Source organism: Somniosus microcephalus, chromosome 1 (genome assembly GCF_052327205.1).
Source record: "Somniosus microcephalus isolate GS21.2 chromosome 1, FLI_Smic_1.0, whole genome shotgun sequence".
Lineage (NCBI taxonomy): Eukaryota > Metazoa > Chordata > Chondrichthyes > Squaliformes > Somniosidae > Somniosus > Somniosus microcephalus.
In genome coordinates, this window is record NC_140987.1 from 167,579,360 (window position 1) to 167,596,778 (window position 17,419).

The window sequence follows — 17,419 nt, forward strand, 5'->3', positions numbered from 1 at the left end:
GAGGCTGACTATCCCCTCCAATGACAGATCAGTGTAGGTCAAAGCCTTCCCCCCTTCTTTTAATCACAAATCCACCTCATAGTTTGGTCCTAAATCACATTAGGAATTCTAAACCATGAAGAACTGTATGCCCCAAAATTAAACTGTATTTCTGCCATTGAAGAAAGGGGAGAAGGATCAAAGTATCCTTTGTCTTACTCAGCTTGGTCCTAAAGAACTATGTCCAAAATGAAGACAGCCTTTACTAGAACCCAAAAGCACAAACACTTTAGCCCTAGCAAAACCATCTTCCCTCCTCAGTGACACTTGAAATCTCATCACAAACAACAGAATTTGTATTAAACCATCTTATAACTGAAAACAGCACGTGCCTCAGTTGTTCATAAATTTCGCAGTCAGCACCGAACCATCAGTGCTTGCCATTCATTACGTTTACGGCTGCCCACAGACTTTGTGGGCTTTTGTGTGGCAACTTACAGTAATTAGAGATCCATTTCAGCGGGCTCTACAGGGGATCTGGGACCTGTCTGAACAGGGCAAGCAACAGTGCATTTTTGTGTCTGGGTATAAGACACAGACTGCAGGAGAAACGGTACAACAGGTGTTTACTCAACGTGGCTCACAGTGGAACTGACTGTACAGATTACTACTCAGTGCTATATACAGGTGTGGTCACTGCCGGTACTACAGTATACATGAGCTGTAAAAAGTAGTTCCCCCCTTAAAGGTACATACATTACAATTCCTCCCCTTTTAGATTAACAGTACCATAACACCCATTTAACAATTAAATATCAAACTAATTACAATTAACACTTTTAACATGCAACATTAGCTGAAAATAGTCTATTTATATATTCAGTCTTTGGGGAGGCTTCCTGATCCTTTCTGGATAGCGCCTTTCCCGAGTGTCTTGCTCTTGGTGCGGAGGCGATTCTGGTCCCCTGTCGTCGGTTGGTTCATCAGCTTCCGATGCTACTGTTTCTGGGGTAGATGCGACCTGTACGTCGGGTTCATCACCAGGTACGTATGGGCGAGGCATGGGGTTGACTTGTTCCTGTGGCTCTAGGATCTGGTCAGCATGGCGTCTCAAGATGTTCTCCTCAACGTCCACTGTGTACTTTAGTGGGCCCTGCCGTGTGCATATCGTTCCTGGCTGCCATTTTTCTGTTCGGTAGTCGCGGGCCAAGACTGGTTGCCCTACATTGAAGCTCCTTGTTGGCTTCTCATGGATGTGCTGGAATTGCTTACTCTCAACATCTCTTCGTACGTTTGGTCTGAGCAACACCAGGCTACATCTTAACCTTCGGTTAAAGAACATCATGGCTGGGGCCTGGTTGGTGACTGCATGTGTCGCATTCCGGTAGGCGAACAGGAAATTGTCCACCTTGTGCTGCAGCGGAATGTTGTCATTGTACATAGCCTTTATTGCCTTCTTAAAGGTTTGTACGAACCTCTCAGCCAATCCATTTGTGGCTGGATGATACGGGGCGGATGTGTAATGCCTTACCACATTCTTTTTCAAGAACCTCCGGAACTCTTCGGACACAAACTGTGGTCCGTTGTCGGAGCAAATCTGTTCTGGCAAGCCATTCCTGGCAAAAATGGTCCGTAGGACTGCAATAGTTTTCTCCGTGGTGGTGGAGGACATTTTGATGACCTCAGGCCATTTCGAGTGCGCATCCACGGCTATTAAAAACATCGAGTCCATGAATGGACCAGCAAAATCAATATGCACCCGTTGCCATGGAGATGAGGGCCACTCCCATGGGTGTAGAGGGGCCTGTGGTGGTGCATTTTGGACTTTCTGGCAGCCTGAGCAGCTCTTGGTCAGGTCCTCGATTTGTTTATCGATTCCCGGCCACCACACATAAGCCCTGGCTAGGCTCTTCATTTTTACCCCTCCCAGATGACCCTCCTGAAGCTCATTGAGCACTCTATCCCTTAACTTGGGTGGAATTACCACTCGGGATCCACACATCAAGGTCCCCCGGCACACTGACAGCTGTTCTCTCCTTGTCGAGAATGCTGGCAACAGTGAGTCGCCATGTGCTGGCCATCCCTTCACCGTCAAATCATATACCCGAGACAGTGTCGGGTCATTTCGGGTTTCCTTTTCGATACAAGCGTTAGTTACCAGTAGGTATTCAACTATAGTCGAATGGAATATTTCGACAGGATCCACTGCTGGTGCTTCCTCCGCAGTAGGCAGTGGCAGGCGTGATAGCCCATCAGCATTTCCATGCTGTTTCGTGCCCATATATTCAATCTCATAGTGGTGCGCCCCTAGAAAAAGTGACCATCTTTGTAGTCGTTGCGCAGTCATCACCGGAACGCCCTTCTTCGGATTAAAAATGGAGACAAGAGGCTGGTGATCAGTCAGCAAGGTGAATTTCTGCCCATGCAGATAGTGATTGAACTTTTTCACTCCCCACACTAGGCGGAGGGCCTCCCTGTCAATCTGGGTGTAGTTACGCTCGGCTGAGGTTAGTGATCGTGACGCAAAGGCTATTGGCCTCTCTGAGCCGTCCGAGAATTTGTGCAACAGCACCGCTCCAATGCCGTAGGGTGACGCATCACATGCCAACCGAATTGGTAATGCTGGGTTGTAATGGGACATTACCTCTTTCGATGTGATTAGTGTTTTGCTCTTCTGGAAAGTTCGTCTACATTCATCACTCCACTTCCATGGCACCCCAGTTTGCAGTAGGGTGTTCAGTGGGTGTAGTATTGTAGACAAATTTGGCAAGAACTTATGGTAGTAGTTTACCAGCCCGAGGAACGACCTCAGTTGTGACACATTTTCCGGTGCTGGAGCCTTAACTACTGCCTCAATCTTCTCTGGGGACGTATGTAACCCCTCATTATCGATAACGTGGCCACAATACGAGATCTGTTTTCTAAAAACTCGCATTTGGGGCGGTTAGCTCGGAGCCCATATTCCTGCAATCTAGTGAGCACCTGCTCCAGGTTGGCAAGGTGATCGCTGTCATTTTCGCCCGTGACCAGGATATCATCCAAATAACACTGGGTCCCTGGGATCCCTTGCAGGACTTGTTCCATTGCCCTCTGCCAAATAGCCGGAGCTGATGCTACCTCGAATACCAGCCGGTTGTATTGGTAGAGACCTTTATGGGTGTTGATTGTGAGGTATTTTTTTGATGCTTCTTCTACCTCCATTTGCAGATACGCCTGGGCCAGATCAATCTTAGTGAAGCGTTTCCCTCCAGATAGCGAGGCGAAAATATCTTCAATCCGCGGAAGTGGATATTGTACGGTGTGAAGGACCGGGTTCACTGTTACCTTAAAGTCCCCACAGATGTGAACCTTCCTTGGTTCCCCAGGCGTGCTGCTCAATGACTTTTTCATCACAGGGACGATGGGTGTAGCCCACTCACTCCAGTCTACCTTGGACAGTACACCTGAACGTTCCAGACTCTCCAGCTCTGCTTCGACGGCTGGGCGGATCGCATAAGGTACCGGTCTGGCCTTAAAAAATTTTGGACTTGCGTTTTCTTCAATTTTAATCGTCGCTGTCATGCCTTTTAGTGTTCCGAGTCCTTGCTGGAACACTTCTTTCGCGTCAGTTAGGATCTTTGACAGTCGCCCAGGTGTGACGTCGTCATCCTTTTTGTCAGCCACAGTCAGTGCCTGTATGGAATGCCAATCCAGTTGTATTTTCTGGATCCATTCATGTCCCAGTAATGGTGGTCCTCCATCTTGCAATACATACAGGTCTAGTTTTGGTGTTTCCTTACCGTTATATATAACGGTCACCCTTATTTTTCCTTTGGGGTAGACTTTTTGCCCCGTGTACATCTTCAAAATAATTTTTGTGTCTCTCAAGGGTATGTGTGAGAATAGCCGCTCGTAGTCCCGTCGGTTTATGACTGTTGGGCTGATCCTGTGTCCAATTCCATCTTTACCTGGACTCCTGCTATCTTGAGAGTGACCCAAATGGTTCGGTGATCCTCCGTTGTGATCACATTATGTAGTTTCAGACAACTCGGTTCCCTGCTTTTGGAGTCGTTATCACTCTTTTGTTCGTCTGAACTATTCTCCGTCATCTTATGTACCTTCTTGTACTTTCCTTTGGTAGATTTCTTATTGCTGGTTTTCTTTCCCGGCCTGCAGACTCGTGCTATGTGTCCTACTTTTCCACACTGTCTGCACACTTTGTCTTTGAACCAGCAATCATTCTGGTCGTGTGTTGTTCTGCCGCAGTGATAGCACTTCTCTGTTCCATATGACATTTCGTTTGTGCCATATTCTTGCGGTCTCTGTTGTATCTCTGCAGCACCCCGTGCTGCTGCTTCATATGATACCGCAATGCTGAAAGCCTTTTTCAGCGTAAGGTCCTTTTCAGATAAAAACCGTTTCTGGGTTCCTTCACTTTGAAGCCCACACACAAACTTGTCCCTTAAGGTATCTGCCAGTCCCGCTCCAAACTGGCAGTGTTTCGATAGTTTGCGCAGTTCTGTTAAATAATCAGCATTGCTTTCATCTTTATGCTGGTTCCGTTTGTGAAATTGGAATCTTTCTGCTATCAGCAGCGGTGTGGGGTTTAAATGTCCCTGTAGTATCGTTACTATGTCTTCAAAACTCTTTTCCATTGGCTTCGTTGGGGTTACTAGATTTCGTAATAAACCATACGTCTTTGCACCCGTTAAATTTAACAATACCGATGCTTTCTTGTCATCTGACACCTCATTTGCCTTGCAGTGCACCTCTATTCGTTCGACATATGTAGTCCAATCTTCGACTTCATTGTCAAATGCGGTGATACTGCCACTCTTTGGCATTTTGGGTGTGGTTTAAAATGGCGTCTCCCAATGGCTTAAAATGGCATCTCCCGCGCTTTCCTTCCTCCCCCGCTGCTGCCAACGCTGTTCCCAGCGTTTCTCGTGGCAATGGCGGCGCCCTGTAGGTTTCGCGCGCTTCTCCTGCGCTGCTGCCAACGCCGCTCTCGGCGGTCCTCGTGGCAATGGCGGCGCCTCGCGGTTTTCTGCGCGTCTCTCTCTCCCTCTCTCCAACGCTGCTTGGCCCCTGAACATCGGCTGCGCCCTGTGCGCTCTGCCCTCTCTCTCTCTCTCTCCCCCCCGTCGACGCTGCTCGGCCCTTTGCTGTGCCGCTCGGTCGGGCTCTAGCCCGCCGCTGTCCGGGAAGGCTCTGCGCACTACCTGTTGCCAGCCCGTTTTGCTGGACCACCTTGACTGGAAAGCCAAGCCTGGCTCTCGACAGCCTCCCCCGCAATTCTCGATTCTCTGCTGGATGACTGGGCGGTTGCCCGTGGTCGATGCCCGAGTCTCTGGCCTTGACCTCCAATCCACTGATCTCCAGGAACGAATCCCCGGGAGGTGATGCAGAGTTGCAGGTAGGTTCGAACTTGCCTTGTCGCCAATGTTGTGTCTGGGTATAATAAGACACAGACTGCAGGAGAAACGGTACATTCATCTCTTCAACCAATCAGATTGAAGAATCCTTACTAAGACATGCAAAGTCTAAATCAGGAAGTGTAAGTTAGAACATTTAATTCAATGTAAAATCATGTACAGAAAACAAAATAAGAGAGAAAGAAAGATGGGACTGAGAGAGATATAAAAGAGAAAAAGAAAAAGTTTTTAATTTCCAATAATCTGAAGGAATGAGACTCTGCACCTGTAAAAGTAAATTTTCAGTGCCAGAGAGGTTGTTTAGTAGCTATAAAGACTTGCACGCCATTAAAATTTAACTTACACTTGAATGGTCAAGCCCAAATTCTTTTTGGCGTGTTTAGTGGGTATCTAGTGGGTAAGTACCGCAATTTCACGCCCTTCACGTATGGTTTATTACGAAATCTAGTAACCCCAACGAAGTTGTGCAGAAAGCGGAACTCTCTGCCCACGGAAGCCCTTCTCCCGGGCATGCATGCGATCTGTCAAGAGTTCTTCATGCGCTTCACATGTCTAACCCCGGCACTTGCGCAGCCCCTATGGGTGCTTACCCACCTCGTCACACAGGGGTCGCAGGTGTAGGCCTGCTTTTACCAGCATAAGAGTTTTAAAAAAATTCACTCATTTATAATTTTAAAATACTTTTAAAAAAGGTAAGTTTATTTTTAGCCCTGTAAATTTTTTTTATTTTTTGAAAAAAATTACATTTGTTTAAAATATTTAATTTAATGTAATTTTAAATGTGATTTTTTTTTAAATGTATTTAATGTTTAACTTTTTTTTTTAAGTGATCCCCATTCATACTTTTGACAGATCCGTGCATAGAGAACTGTCAAAAGTGTGAAGGGGGATTCCCTTCTTTGATTGGTTCCCCACGGCCCAAGTGATCCATGGGGCACTTGCGAACCACATGCGCCCCTGGGATACCTGGGCCTCTGTGCATTTCGTAGAGCAGAGGCCCAGGATCACAAGTCTCGGGACCTACAGAGCCAACATCTAAGTGCGTAGATTTTTTCCAATTGGAGGCATCTGCCCGCAGGAAGCCTCCGATCGAAAATTCAGGCCCCATGTGTTTGAATGCCGAATCTCTCGATGAGGTACTGGTGTATCAAAGCTTGTGGAGGAGCAGGGCAAATCGGACAGCAACTTCCTGACTTCCATGTTTAACTGCACACATGCGGACATAATGACGGTGAGTGCTGATAGCCAATGTTTTCTGTCCAAGGAACCCACGCAGCCGGCTTTTCAATACAAACACATGCATGCGCAGTATTTTGAATAAGGGGCTGCGCGGGCCAAAGAGGCCACACAGGGCCAAACAAAATTAGAGGGAACATTGCTGATAGCCTCACCATTATTATTACCACAAAGTCCAGGCCATAGTCATGGAGTACAGGTTGTCACAGTGCACTCTGGCAATTGTAGTTCCTCAGGAAAACTCTTAACTACAACTCCTATGGATGGATGTCTTTCTTGAATATAGAATTGATTAACAGGAGCAAGGACTCTTTAAAAAAGACTCAGTTAAACGTTCCAAACACTGGGAACAAAGAAGAATTCAAATTGCAGCCCAGAAAAAAGAACAGATCCGTGCAGGGAAAACATCTTGGATCCATTAACATAGAATAGCTTCTTTACAGGTAAGCTTCGTGTTGTCCCCCCCCAAAATTATGTAATTGTTATAGTACTTATGACATTCAATTTTAATTTTGGGGATAGGTAATGGAATGGAGGGAATCAACAGTCAATGAAAAGACTTGAAGAAATTTCACTGATTTGTTTGGTTACTTCTGTGGTGGTTCTTCACCGGCTGTGTTTTAAGATAGACAGTGAGAAAATAATCTTAGTGATTTTTTTAAGGGAATAGCAAAGTTGAACTAATAAGAATCCCTATGCAAAACAATCTGGCTGCAGAGCAAAATTCTGAAATCATATTACTCACCTGGTGTGGCTGTGAGAAGAAAGACTTTCCCATGGCTGTATACTACATCCTGTTACAGTACACGCTCCACCACAGCTACCATCAAGTTTCATTAGTAGTGCTTTTGCAGCATTCTCTGCCGTCTTTCTGCAGTCATGTGCTTTCTTTAACATCATTGTTATGTTTTCCTCACCATTTTGATCACCTGTTCAGAAGAGATGACTTTTACTTTTTTAATGACAATATAGACAAAGCAGCAATGACATGTCGAATCACTGAAACCTCATTCTCAGTTTCATAAATTCAGTAATAGACTGAACTGGATAGTTTCTCCAAATGATAAAAAAATTAAATTTGAAGTTTTAACAAAGCTGCAGGAAGCAAGTTATGAATGCCAAAATTGAGGTAGTCTCAAGAAGTTGCATTTATATAGCACCTTTAATGTCGTAAAACATTTCAATGTGCTATATAAATGCAAGTTTTTGTTCTTGACCTGCCATTTGATTTTCCTTTTCATGCACATATTATTGGCCTTGAGGACAAAATTAGACCGCAAGATGGTCTTATCCCCAAGAAATAATAAAATGCACTGATAAAGGAAAACCAGTGGGTGTTGTGTATATGGATTTGTAAAGTCACTTATGGGCTTTTGATGAAGTGGCCCATAAGTGGCTTATTGATAAAATTAAGACACATGGTGCTAAGGAAAATATGGCAGCATGGATAGGAAGGTGGTTAAAAGACAGAAAACAGCAATTTGTAGTTAATGGAATACTTTTTGGACTGGAAGGATGTAAACAGCAATGACCCCTAGGACCAATATTGGGACTATTATGTCATATATGGATAGATCTGGACTTGGGTATAGGAGGCACAATATCCAAATTTACAAAAAAAAATAGGACTATGGTTAACTGTATGTGAATTCAAGAGAATTAGTTCAGTTTTTTGACTTGATCCCTTCCATTCGCCTATTCTGTGGTCCACTCTCGACTACGCTGGTTTCCTTTTCCCTTCCCTCATCTTCATCGTTATAGGCCTCATCCTACTGGTTTTGTCCATTGCTCAACCAGACAGCCAAGTTTTTCACCCCATTGCTGGTCCACAGCCCAACTTCAAATTTCTATGAGTATTTTTAATAAGAACGTTTAATGGTTCTTATTCTGCTGGCAAAAATATTTGGAAGTGAGAGTTTGAGCTGGTGTCTGATGTTACTTGCAGAGTAGATACGTCTTTCTCTTTTTCTGCCACATTTTCCATCCCTGCCCCTCCATCATTTTCCACCTTTCACCTCTATTCCACAGTCTCCAGTCTTGCCTTTCTCCCAGCTCATCGCTCCCTCCCAATATCCCCCTTTCTTTCATCCCTGTGATTTCTTTCTCCTGCCCCTCCTTCACCCCGTCCTCATCTTCCTCCCTCTCCCCTCCGCCTCTCCAATCCCCTCGCTCTTCCATTCCCTCCCTCTCTCTATCCAGTCATGCTTCTTGCTCTTCTGGCCTCCAGTGTCCCAGTTACCCCCTTAGACTTTCTCCAATTATACCCCACTCCTTAACCCTGCATCATCTGAAGACAATACTTCGTCTTCACTTCCTGTGCGCAACACCACAGGAGATCAATTAATATATTAACAATCTTATACCTACACGCATTCCTGTCAACATTTTGCATTATAAATTGGTATGTTGGCATTTATAAGGGAAAAGAGTACATATTGACAAATTATTTCAATTAAATAGATTGGGGAGGACTAGGAGTTACGCTTATAAATTTGACAAGGGCAGGAATAGGTTAGATGTTAAGGCAGTTCCTCTTTCCCCAGGTCCCTACCTCAGCTCATCTGCTGCTGAAACCCTCCTCCATGCCTTTGTTACCTCTAGACTTGACTATTCCAATGCTCTCCTAGCCGGCCTCCCACATTCTAACATCCATAAACTTGAGGTCATCCAAAATTCTGCTGCCTGTGTCCTAACTCACACCAAGTCCCATTCACCCATTACCCCTGTGCTCGCTGACCTACATTGGCTCCCGGTTAAGCAACGCCTCGATTTTAAAATTCTCATCCTTGTCTTCAAATCCCTCCATGGCCTCGCCCCTTCCTATCTCTAATCTCCTTCAGTCCCAAAACCCTCAGATATCTGTGCTCCTCCAATTCTGGCCTCTTGAGCATCCCTGATTTTAATCACTCCACGATTGGTGGCCGTGCCTTCAGCTGCCAAGGCCCTCCCTAAACCTCTCCACCTCCCTTTCCTCTTTTAAGGCTCTCCTTAAAACCTACCTCTTTGACCAAGTTATTGGTCACCTGTCCCAGTATCTCCTTATGTGGCTCGGTTTCAAATTTTGTTTTATAATGTTCCTCTGAAGCGCCTTGGGATGTTTTACTATGTTAAAGGCACTATATAAATACAAGATGTTGTTGTTGTTATAGTATTCCTATTGAACAAGCTGCCAGCTTGTGTGGCAAGTGTTGATTCACTGCATACCTTCAAAGGAGGTGGATCGGTTCCTGGCTGGTGCAGAGATCACGTCATACAAGTGGTAGGTACCAAATAATATGTCATGATCAATGCAGTCTCCTAGACTAGTTTCGATTGATCATCTAGAGGGATCAGAGAGGAATTTTCCTGATTTTTTTTGCCCCTAATTGGCCTTGTGTGTTCATCAGACATTTTGCTTCTCCCAGGAATTACATAGGAGCACGACTCAACCATTCAGCCCCTTGAGCCTATTCCACCATTCTATTAGATCATAGATGATCTGTCTCTCAACTCTATTTACCTGCCTTTGATCCATGTCCCTTGATACCCTTACTGAATAAAAATCTGTCGATCTTAGTCTTAAAAATTTCAATTGAGCTATCATCCACAGCCTTATGGGGGAGAGAGTTCCAGAATTTCACTACCCTTTGTGAAAAAGTGCTTCCTGATTTCACTCCTGAATGGACTAGCTCTAAATTTAAGATTGTGCCCCCCATTCTGCATTCCCCCACCAGAGGAAATAGCTTATATCTACTCCATGGCTCCTGGTGAATAGGGGGTGTCTTAATCATGAAACTTAAGGAATCACAACAGTGACAGGCTAGGTGGACCATTTGGTCTTTTCCTACCCAAAATACCACATGTTTTTAACAGTCTATGCGAAGTTGTCTCTGTTTAATTACAAGCACTTTCCAGTGATGGCACTGTGGCACCTCAATTTTCCATCTCCCATTTCCTCAGCCTGCACTGCAGAAAAAACAGCTATGCTCTAATTAATTCTATTAACAGGTAAGTGTGAGGTATTACATTTTGATAATAAGAAAAATAAGGAACAAAGGGATCTGGGAGTACAAATACACAAATCACAAGGTTGTGACGCAGATCAATGAGGCCATAAAAAAGCAAACCAAGCACTAGGGTTTACGTCTAGAGGGATAGAATTGAAAAATAGAGGTTATGCTAAACTTGTATCGAACCTTGGTTAGACCATACTTGGAATACTGTGTACAGTTCTGGTCGCCATATTGTAGAGAGGCACTGGAGAAGGTGCACAAAAGATTTACAAGGATGGTACCAGGAATGCAAGTTTATACATATCAGGAAAGGATGAATAGGCTGGGTCTCTTTTCATTGAAAAGAGAAGGCTGAGGGGTGACCTAATGGAGGTCTTTAAAATTATGAAAGGTTTTGATAGAGTAGACAAAGAGAGAGTGTTTCCACTTGTGGGGAAGAGCAAAACTAGAGGCAATCAATTTTGAAAAAGGGTTCACCCGAAACGTCGACTCTAATTTCTCTCCACGGATGTTGCCTGGCCTGCTGAGTTTTTCCAGCATTTTCCGTGGCCATCAATACAAGATAGTCACCAAGAAATCAAATAGGGAATTCAGAAGAAACTTCTTTACCCAGAGAGTGGTGAGAATTTGGAATGTGGCTGATGCATTTAAGTGGAGGCTAGATAAGCATGAGGGAGAAGGGAAGAGGGTTATGCTGATAGAGTTAGATGAGAAATGACAGGACGAGGCTCCAGTGAAGCATAAACACAAGCATGGACTGGTTGGACCGAATGGCCTGTTTCTGTGCTGTATTCTATGTAATTCTATGTCTTGGCTCTAAAATGGCTGTCAGTTACTCCCCATATGCAATATTACAGAAGATCGACTAGTAGATTAAAATTCATGTTTCGTTGGAATTTCCTATTCACATGATCACTACTTCCTATGTCACAATTTTTTAGTAACCCTTCCTCTGGCCTCTTGTCTCAATCCCTGCTCTCTCCAGTCAGACAGACACAGCCCAACTTTCACCAGCCATGGCCATGTTCTACTGTGCCTGCAGCTGCATTTTCAGCCTTCTCAACCCTAGACCCAGCACCATATTTCAAATGCCCATTCCTGGTCTTGAACAGGAAACAGGTTTTGAAGGTTGGGGCCAGAATTTTCTCAATGGTTTCCCCCAGACTCCCTATTATTTACACAATTCCAATGTAAATAATAGTAACTTTCCCAAGTCATTTTGGGAATCTAGCCCCAACATTTCAAAAGCTGATTCCCAGTAATAGCCAGCAATGGATTCCTGAACAATAACAAGATAGAAGAGAAACTGAAGACTCCAGCTCCCTTCTCCCCAGCTTCTTGCCCCTTATCGTTTCCCTCGCCATCACACCCACCACCTGCCTCAAATATCCTTTCCTTCCCGTCCATCGCACATTCCCTCTTCCTTCTGCCGCCTAGCAGCCAAGTACCCCAACAGCCTATGCCCTTTTCTTTTTCTCTCTCCATGGTCAAGAATGGGGATGTCCATGGAGCCTCCTTTTCTTAGTTGCCCGGTCATCCACCATCATTTGTAACTGGACAGCGCTTTTCTCTGATCCAATATACAGTAATGAAGGAGCATCTTCATGATGTAAAGCAATTAAATGGTTAATACTGCACCCAGTCACTTACCTTGTATGTCTTTCACATCCTGGACCCACTTGTCTTCTACAAGAGTAATAGTGTGCTTCCTGTCTCACTAATTGCCATGATCTGTACCATGCTTTCCAGTTCACTGCCCTTCCATTTGTTAGCTCAGGGTTGGAAATGCAGCACAAAGGGAGAACCCATTGGGCAAGTTGTTTGATGGCCAAGGAGGGATGGGGGGAAGTGGTGAAGGATTGGCACCAAGAGATTGAGAGGTTAGAGATTGTGAGGCTGGTGTGCAAAGACTGAGATGATAGGCTTGAAGCCTGACCATTACTACCACCAAGGATAGAAAACTGGTTTGGGGGGAGGAATCACGTAGGCAATGGCCCAAATTGGAATTCATTTAGTCGGGTATGTAGCAGAAATTACCTGGCTGCCCCAAATATCAGGTAGAGAAGTGCATCAAAAATCTGGTAGGGGAGCAAGTTAAAAAACCCAGTACTGCACATAGTGTTGGGAAGCCTGAAAGAATATCTTAAAGAAGATATGTGACAATCAGTGTTGACACGTAGGTTAAAATACATAGGTGCAACTCTAACGTTGCCATATAGATTTGATCTACATAAAGACGTGACTGAAAAATTGTGACCAAGAAAGTAAAGTTAACGTGTACAGGAAATGTGCACTACCTGCATAACGTTTAATATACCATATGTTAATGGAAAGATAGGTATAATAGAATACATGAACCCTTTATTAATACCAACCGACAGATCCAACACCTGCAGCTCTGAATTGGCCCAGAATGAGTCCTTGTTCACTCTCAGCCAGGGCCAGTAGTAACTCATAGGCTTCTATGCACTGTTCACTGGGGGATACAAACACAATGAGTATAAATGTGAGCAATCATATTTCATGACTGAAAATTGTAATAGCATTATATTGTGTAAATGAGTAACATCCTGCGACATAAACATTTATTTACAATTACAACAGGAAAGGTCTTCACAAGTGGGTGTTTGGCATGCCTTTTCTTATTTGGAGAAAGAAGAGCTGTGCATTATGTTTGCCATGATAACATATAAAGTATATTGATGTGATCATAATTATTAGCATAAATGCAGCATTCAGTTTCTTCAGTGATAAACCGTTATAATAAATTTTATTCTACTATTAAGTCTCTCAGCCAATTCAATTTCGGTTTGTTTCTTTTACATAAGAACATAAGAAATAGGAGCAGGAGTAGGCCAATCGGCCCCTCGAGCCTGCTCCGCCATTCAATAAGATCATGGCTGATCTGATCCTAACTGCCAATCCAGTATCACAGAACCATCTCCTGCATCTAACAGAATTAGACACACGAAATAGGAGCAGGATCAGGCTACACGGCCCCTGGGCCCGCTCCGCTACCCACAGGGCCATGACCGATCCGAACCTAGACTCATGTCCAAATTCCTGCCCTTTCCCCGTAACCCTTAATTCCCTTTACTTCTAGGAAACTGTCTATTTCTGTTTTAAATTTATGTAATGATGTAGCTTCTACAGCTTTTTGGGGCAGCATATTCCATGGACCTACCACCCTCTGAGTGAAGTAGTTCCTCCTCATCTCAGTTTTGAAAGAGCAGCCCCTTATTCTAAGACTATGCCCCCTAGTTCTAGTTTCACCCATCATCGGGAACATCTTCCCTGCATCCACCCGATCCAACCCCTTCACAATCTTATATGTTTCAATAAGATCGCCTCTCATTCTTCTGAACTCCAATGAGTAGAGTCCCAATCTACTCAACCTCTCCTCATATGTCCATCCCCTCATCCCCGGGATTAACCGAGTGAACCTTCTTTGTACTGACTCGAGAGCAAGTATGTCCTTTCTTAAGTATGGACACCAAAACTGTACGCAGTATTCCAGGTGCGGTCTCACCAATACCTTGTACAACTGAAGCAATACCTCCCTATTTTTATATTCTATCCCCCTAGCAATGAAAGCCAACATTCCATTGGCCTTCTTAATCACTTGCTGCACCTGCATACTAACCTTTTGAGTTTCGTGCACCAGGACCCCCAGATCCCTTTGTACTTCAGTACTTTCCAGTTTCTTGCCATTAAGATAATAACTTGCTCTACGATTTTTCTTGCCAAAGTGCATAACCTCACACTTTCCAGTATTGTATTCCATCTGCCAAATCTCTGCCCACTTACTTAGCCTGTCTATGTCCCCTTGAAGGTTTTTTACGTCCTCCTCATTCACTGCTTTCCCCCCCATCTTAGTATCATCTGCAAACTTTGATATGTTACACTCGGTCCCCTCCTCCAAATCGTTAATATAGATTGTAAAGAGTTGGGGACCCAGCACTGACCCCTGCGGAACACCACTAGTTACTGATTGCCAGTCTGAGAATGAACCATTTAATCATTCACGGGATGTGGGCATCACTGGCAAGGCCAACATTTATTGCCCATCCATAATTGCCCTTAAGAAAGTGGTGGTGAGCCACCTTCTTGAACCGCTGCAGTCAGTGTGGTGAAGGTACGCCCACAGTGCTGTTGGGTCAAAATCCTGGAACTCCTTACCTAACGACAATGAAGGAACGGTGATATATTTCCAAGTCAGGATGGTGTGGAACTTGGAGGTGATGGTTTTCCCATACGCTTACTGCCCTTCTAGGTGGTAGAGGTCGCGGGTTTCGGAGGTGCTGTCGAAGAAGCCTTGGAGTTGCTGCAGTGCATTTTGTAGATGGTAAACACTGCAGCCACGGTGGGCTGGTGGTGAAGGGAGTGAATGTTTAAGGTGGTGCATGGGGTGCCGATCAAGCAGGCTGCTTTATCCTGGATGGTGTCGAGCTTCTTGAGTGTTGTTGGAGCTGCACTCATCCAGGCAAGTGGAGAGTATTCCATCACACTCCTGACTTGTGCCTTGTAGATGGTGGAAAGGCTTTGGGGAGTCAAGAGGTGAATCGTTCGCTGCAGAATACCCAGCCTCTGACCTGCTCTTGTAGCCGCAGTATTTATGTGGCTGGCACAGTTAAGTTTCTGATCAATGGTGGCCCCCAGGATGTTGATGGCGGAGGATTCAACAATGGTAATGCCACTTGTTGGAGATGGTCATTCCCTGGCACTTGTGTGGCGTGAATGGTACTCGTCACTTATCAGCCCAAGCCTGAATGTTGTCCAGGTCCTGCTGCATGCGGGCACGGACTGCTTCATTATCTGAGGAGTTGCAAATGGAACTGAACACTGTGCAATCATCAACAAACATCCCCATTTCTGACCTTATGTCGGAGTGAAGGTCAATGATGAAGCAGCTGAAGATGGCTGGGCCTGGCGCACTGCCCTGAGGAACTCCTGCAGCGATGTCCTTGGGCTGAGATGATTGGCCTCCAACAACCATCTTCCTTTGTGTTAGGTATGACTAAGGCCAGTAGAGAATTCTCCACACCCCCCCCCCCGCCCCCCCCGATTCCCATCGACTACAATTTTACTAGGGCTCCTTGATGCCACACTCAGTCAAATGCTGCCTTGATTTCAAGGGCAGTCACTCTCATCTCACCTCTGGAATTCAGCTCCTTTGTCCATGTTTGAACCAAGGCTGTAATGAGGTCTTGAGCCAAATGGTTCTGGCGGAACCCAAACGGAGCATCATTGAGCAGGTTATTGGTGAATAAGTGCTGCTTGATAGCACTGTCGACGACCCCTTCCATCACTTTGCTGAAGATTAATAGGCTGATGGGGCGGTAATTGGCCAGGTTGGATTTGTCCTGCTTTTTGTGGACAGGTCATACCTAGGCAATTTTCCACTCTGTCGGGTAGATACCAGTCTTGAAGCTGTACTGGAACAGCTTAGCTAGAGGCGTTTCTTAATATCACATGGAGTGAATGGAATTGGCTGAAGACTGGATTCTGTGATAGTGGGGACCTCAGGAAGAGGCAGAGATGGATCATCCACTCGCACTACTGGCTGAAGATGGTTGCAAACGCTTCAGCCTTGTCTTTTGCACTCATGCGCTGGGCTCCGCCATCATTGAGGAGAGGATGTTCATGGAGCCGCCTCCTCCTCCCCCCATTAGTTGTTTTAATTGTCCACCACCATTCATGACTGATTGTGGCAGGACTGCAGAGCGTTGATCTGATCCGTTGGTTGTGGATCACTTAATATGCTGCTTCTGCTGTTTAGCATGCTGTGTTGTAGCTTCACCAGGTTGGCACCTCATTTTTAAGGTGTTGCTCCTGGCATGCTCTTCTACACTACTCATGGTAACGGTAGATTGAGGAATATACTGGGCCATGAGGTTAAGGAATACAATCCTGCTGCTGCAGTGCCTCATTGATGCCCGGTTTTGAGCTGCTAGATCTGTTCTGAATCTATCCCATTTAGCACGATGGAGGGTTTCTCAGTGTGAAGACAGGACTACATCGCCACAAGAACTGTGCGGTGGTCACTCGTGGACAGATGCATCTGTGACAGTTAGATTGGCGAGGACAAGGTCAAGTCGGTTTTCCCTTGTGTTGGTTCTCTCACCACCTGCCTCAGGCCCAGTCTAGCAGCATTGTCCTTCAGGACTCGGCCAGCTTGACAGTACTAGTGCTACCGAGCCACTCTTGCCCTTACTGCCCTCAGTGCATCTTCCAAGTTCAACAAGAGTACCACCGATCAGCTGAGGGAGGGTGGTAGGTGGTAATCCTTGCCCATATTTGACCTGATGCCATGAAACATGGTGTCCGGAATCAATGTTGAGGACTCCCAGGGCCACTCCTCCCCGACTGTGCCGCAACCTCTGATCAGAGAGGAGTCTGGCTGAAAGTATGACTATGTCAGGCTGTTGCTTGACCAGTCCGTGGGACAGCTCTCCTAATCTTGGCACAAATCCCCAGATGTTAACGAGGAGGATTTGGAGGGTTGACTGAGCTGGTTGTACCTTTGGCCAAAGGGGGTCCCTCTGATTTTATTGTTTTTCGTAGCGGTTTGGTACAACTGAGTGGCTTTCTAGGCCATTTCAGAGGGCAGTTAAGAGTAGGTCTGGAGTCAGACATAGGCCAGACCAGATGGGTTTTTACAACAATACTGATTCTTGCTTTTTATTTCAGATTTATTTAATTCTTGTGATGAGATTTGAACTTGTATCTCCGGATCATTAGTCCAGGACTCTGGATTAGTAGTCCATTAACATAACCACTATGCTACCGTACCCAGTA

At 45.2% G+C, this 17,419-nt stretch overlaps 1 protein-coding gene across 3 annotated transcripts in view; it reads right to left on the reverse strand.

The window, feature by feature from the left end:
* mcc (MCC regulator of WNT signaling pathway) overlaps positions 1-17,419 on the reverse strand; it is a 450,686-nt gene that overhangs the window by 48,512 nt on the left and 384,755 nt on the right. For all 3 annotated transcript variants that reach the window (XM_085987123.1, XM_085987125.1, XM_085987131.1), the window contains 2 exons: positions 12,997-13,097; positions 7,375-7,558 (listed from right to left, as the gene is read on the reverse strand). In XM_085987123.1, coding sequence (XP_085843249.1) covers positions 7,375-7,558; positions 12,997-13,097 — 285 coding nt within the window. The remainder of the gene's footprint in view (positions 1-7,374; positions 7,559-12,996; positions 13,098-17,419) is intronic.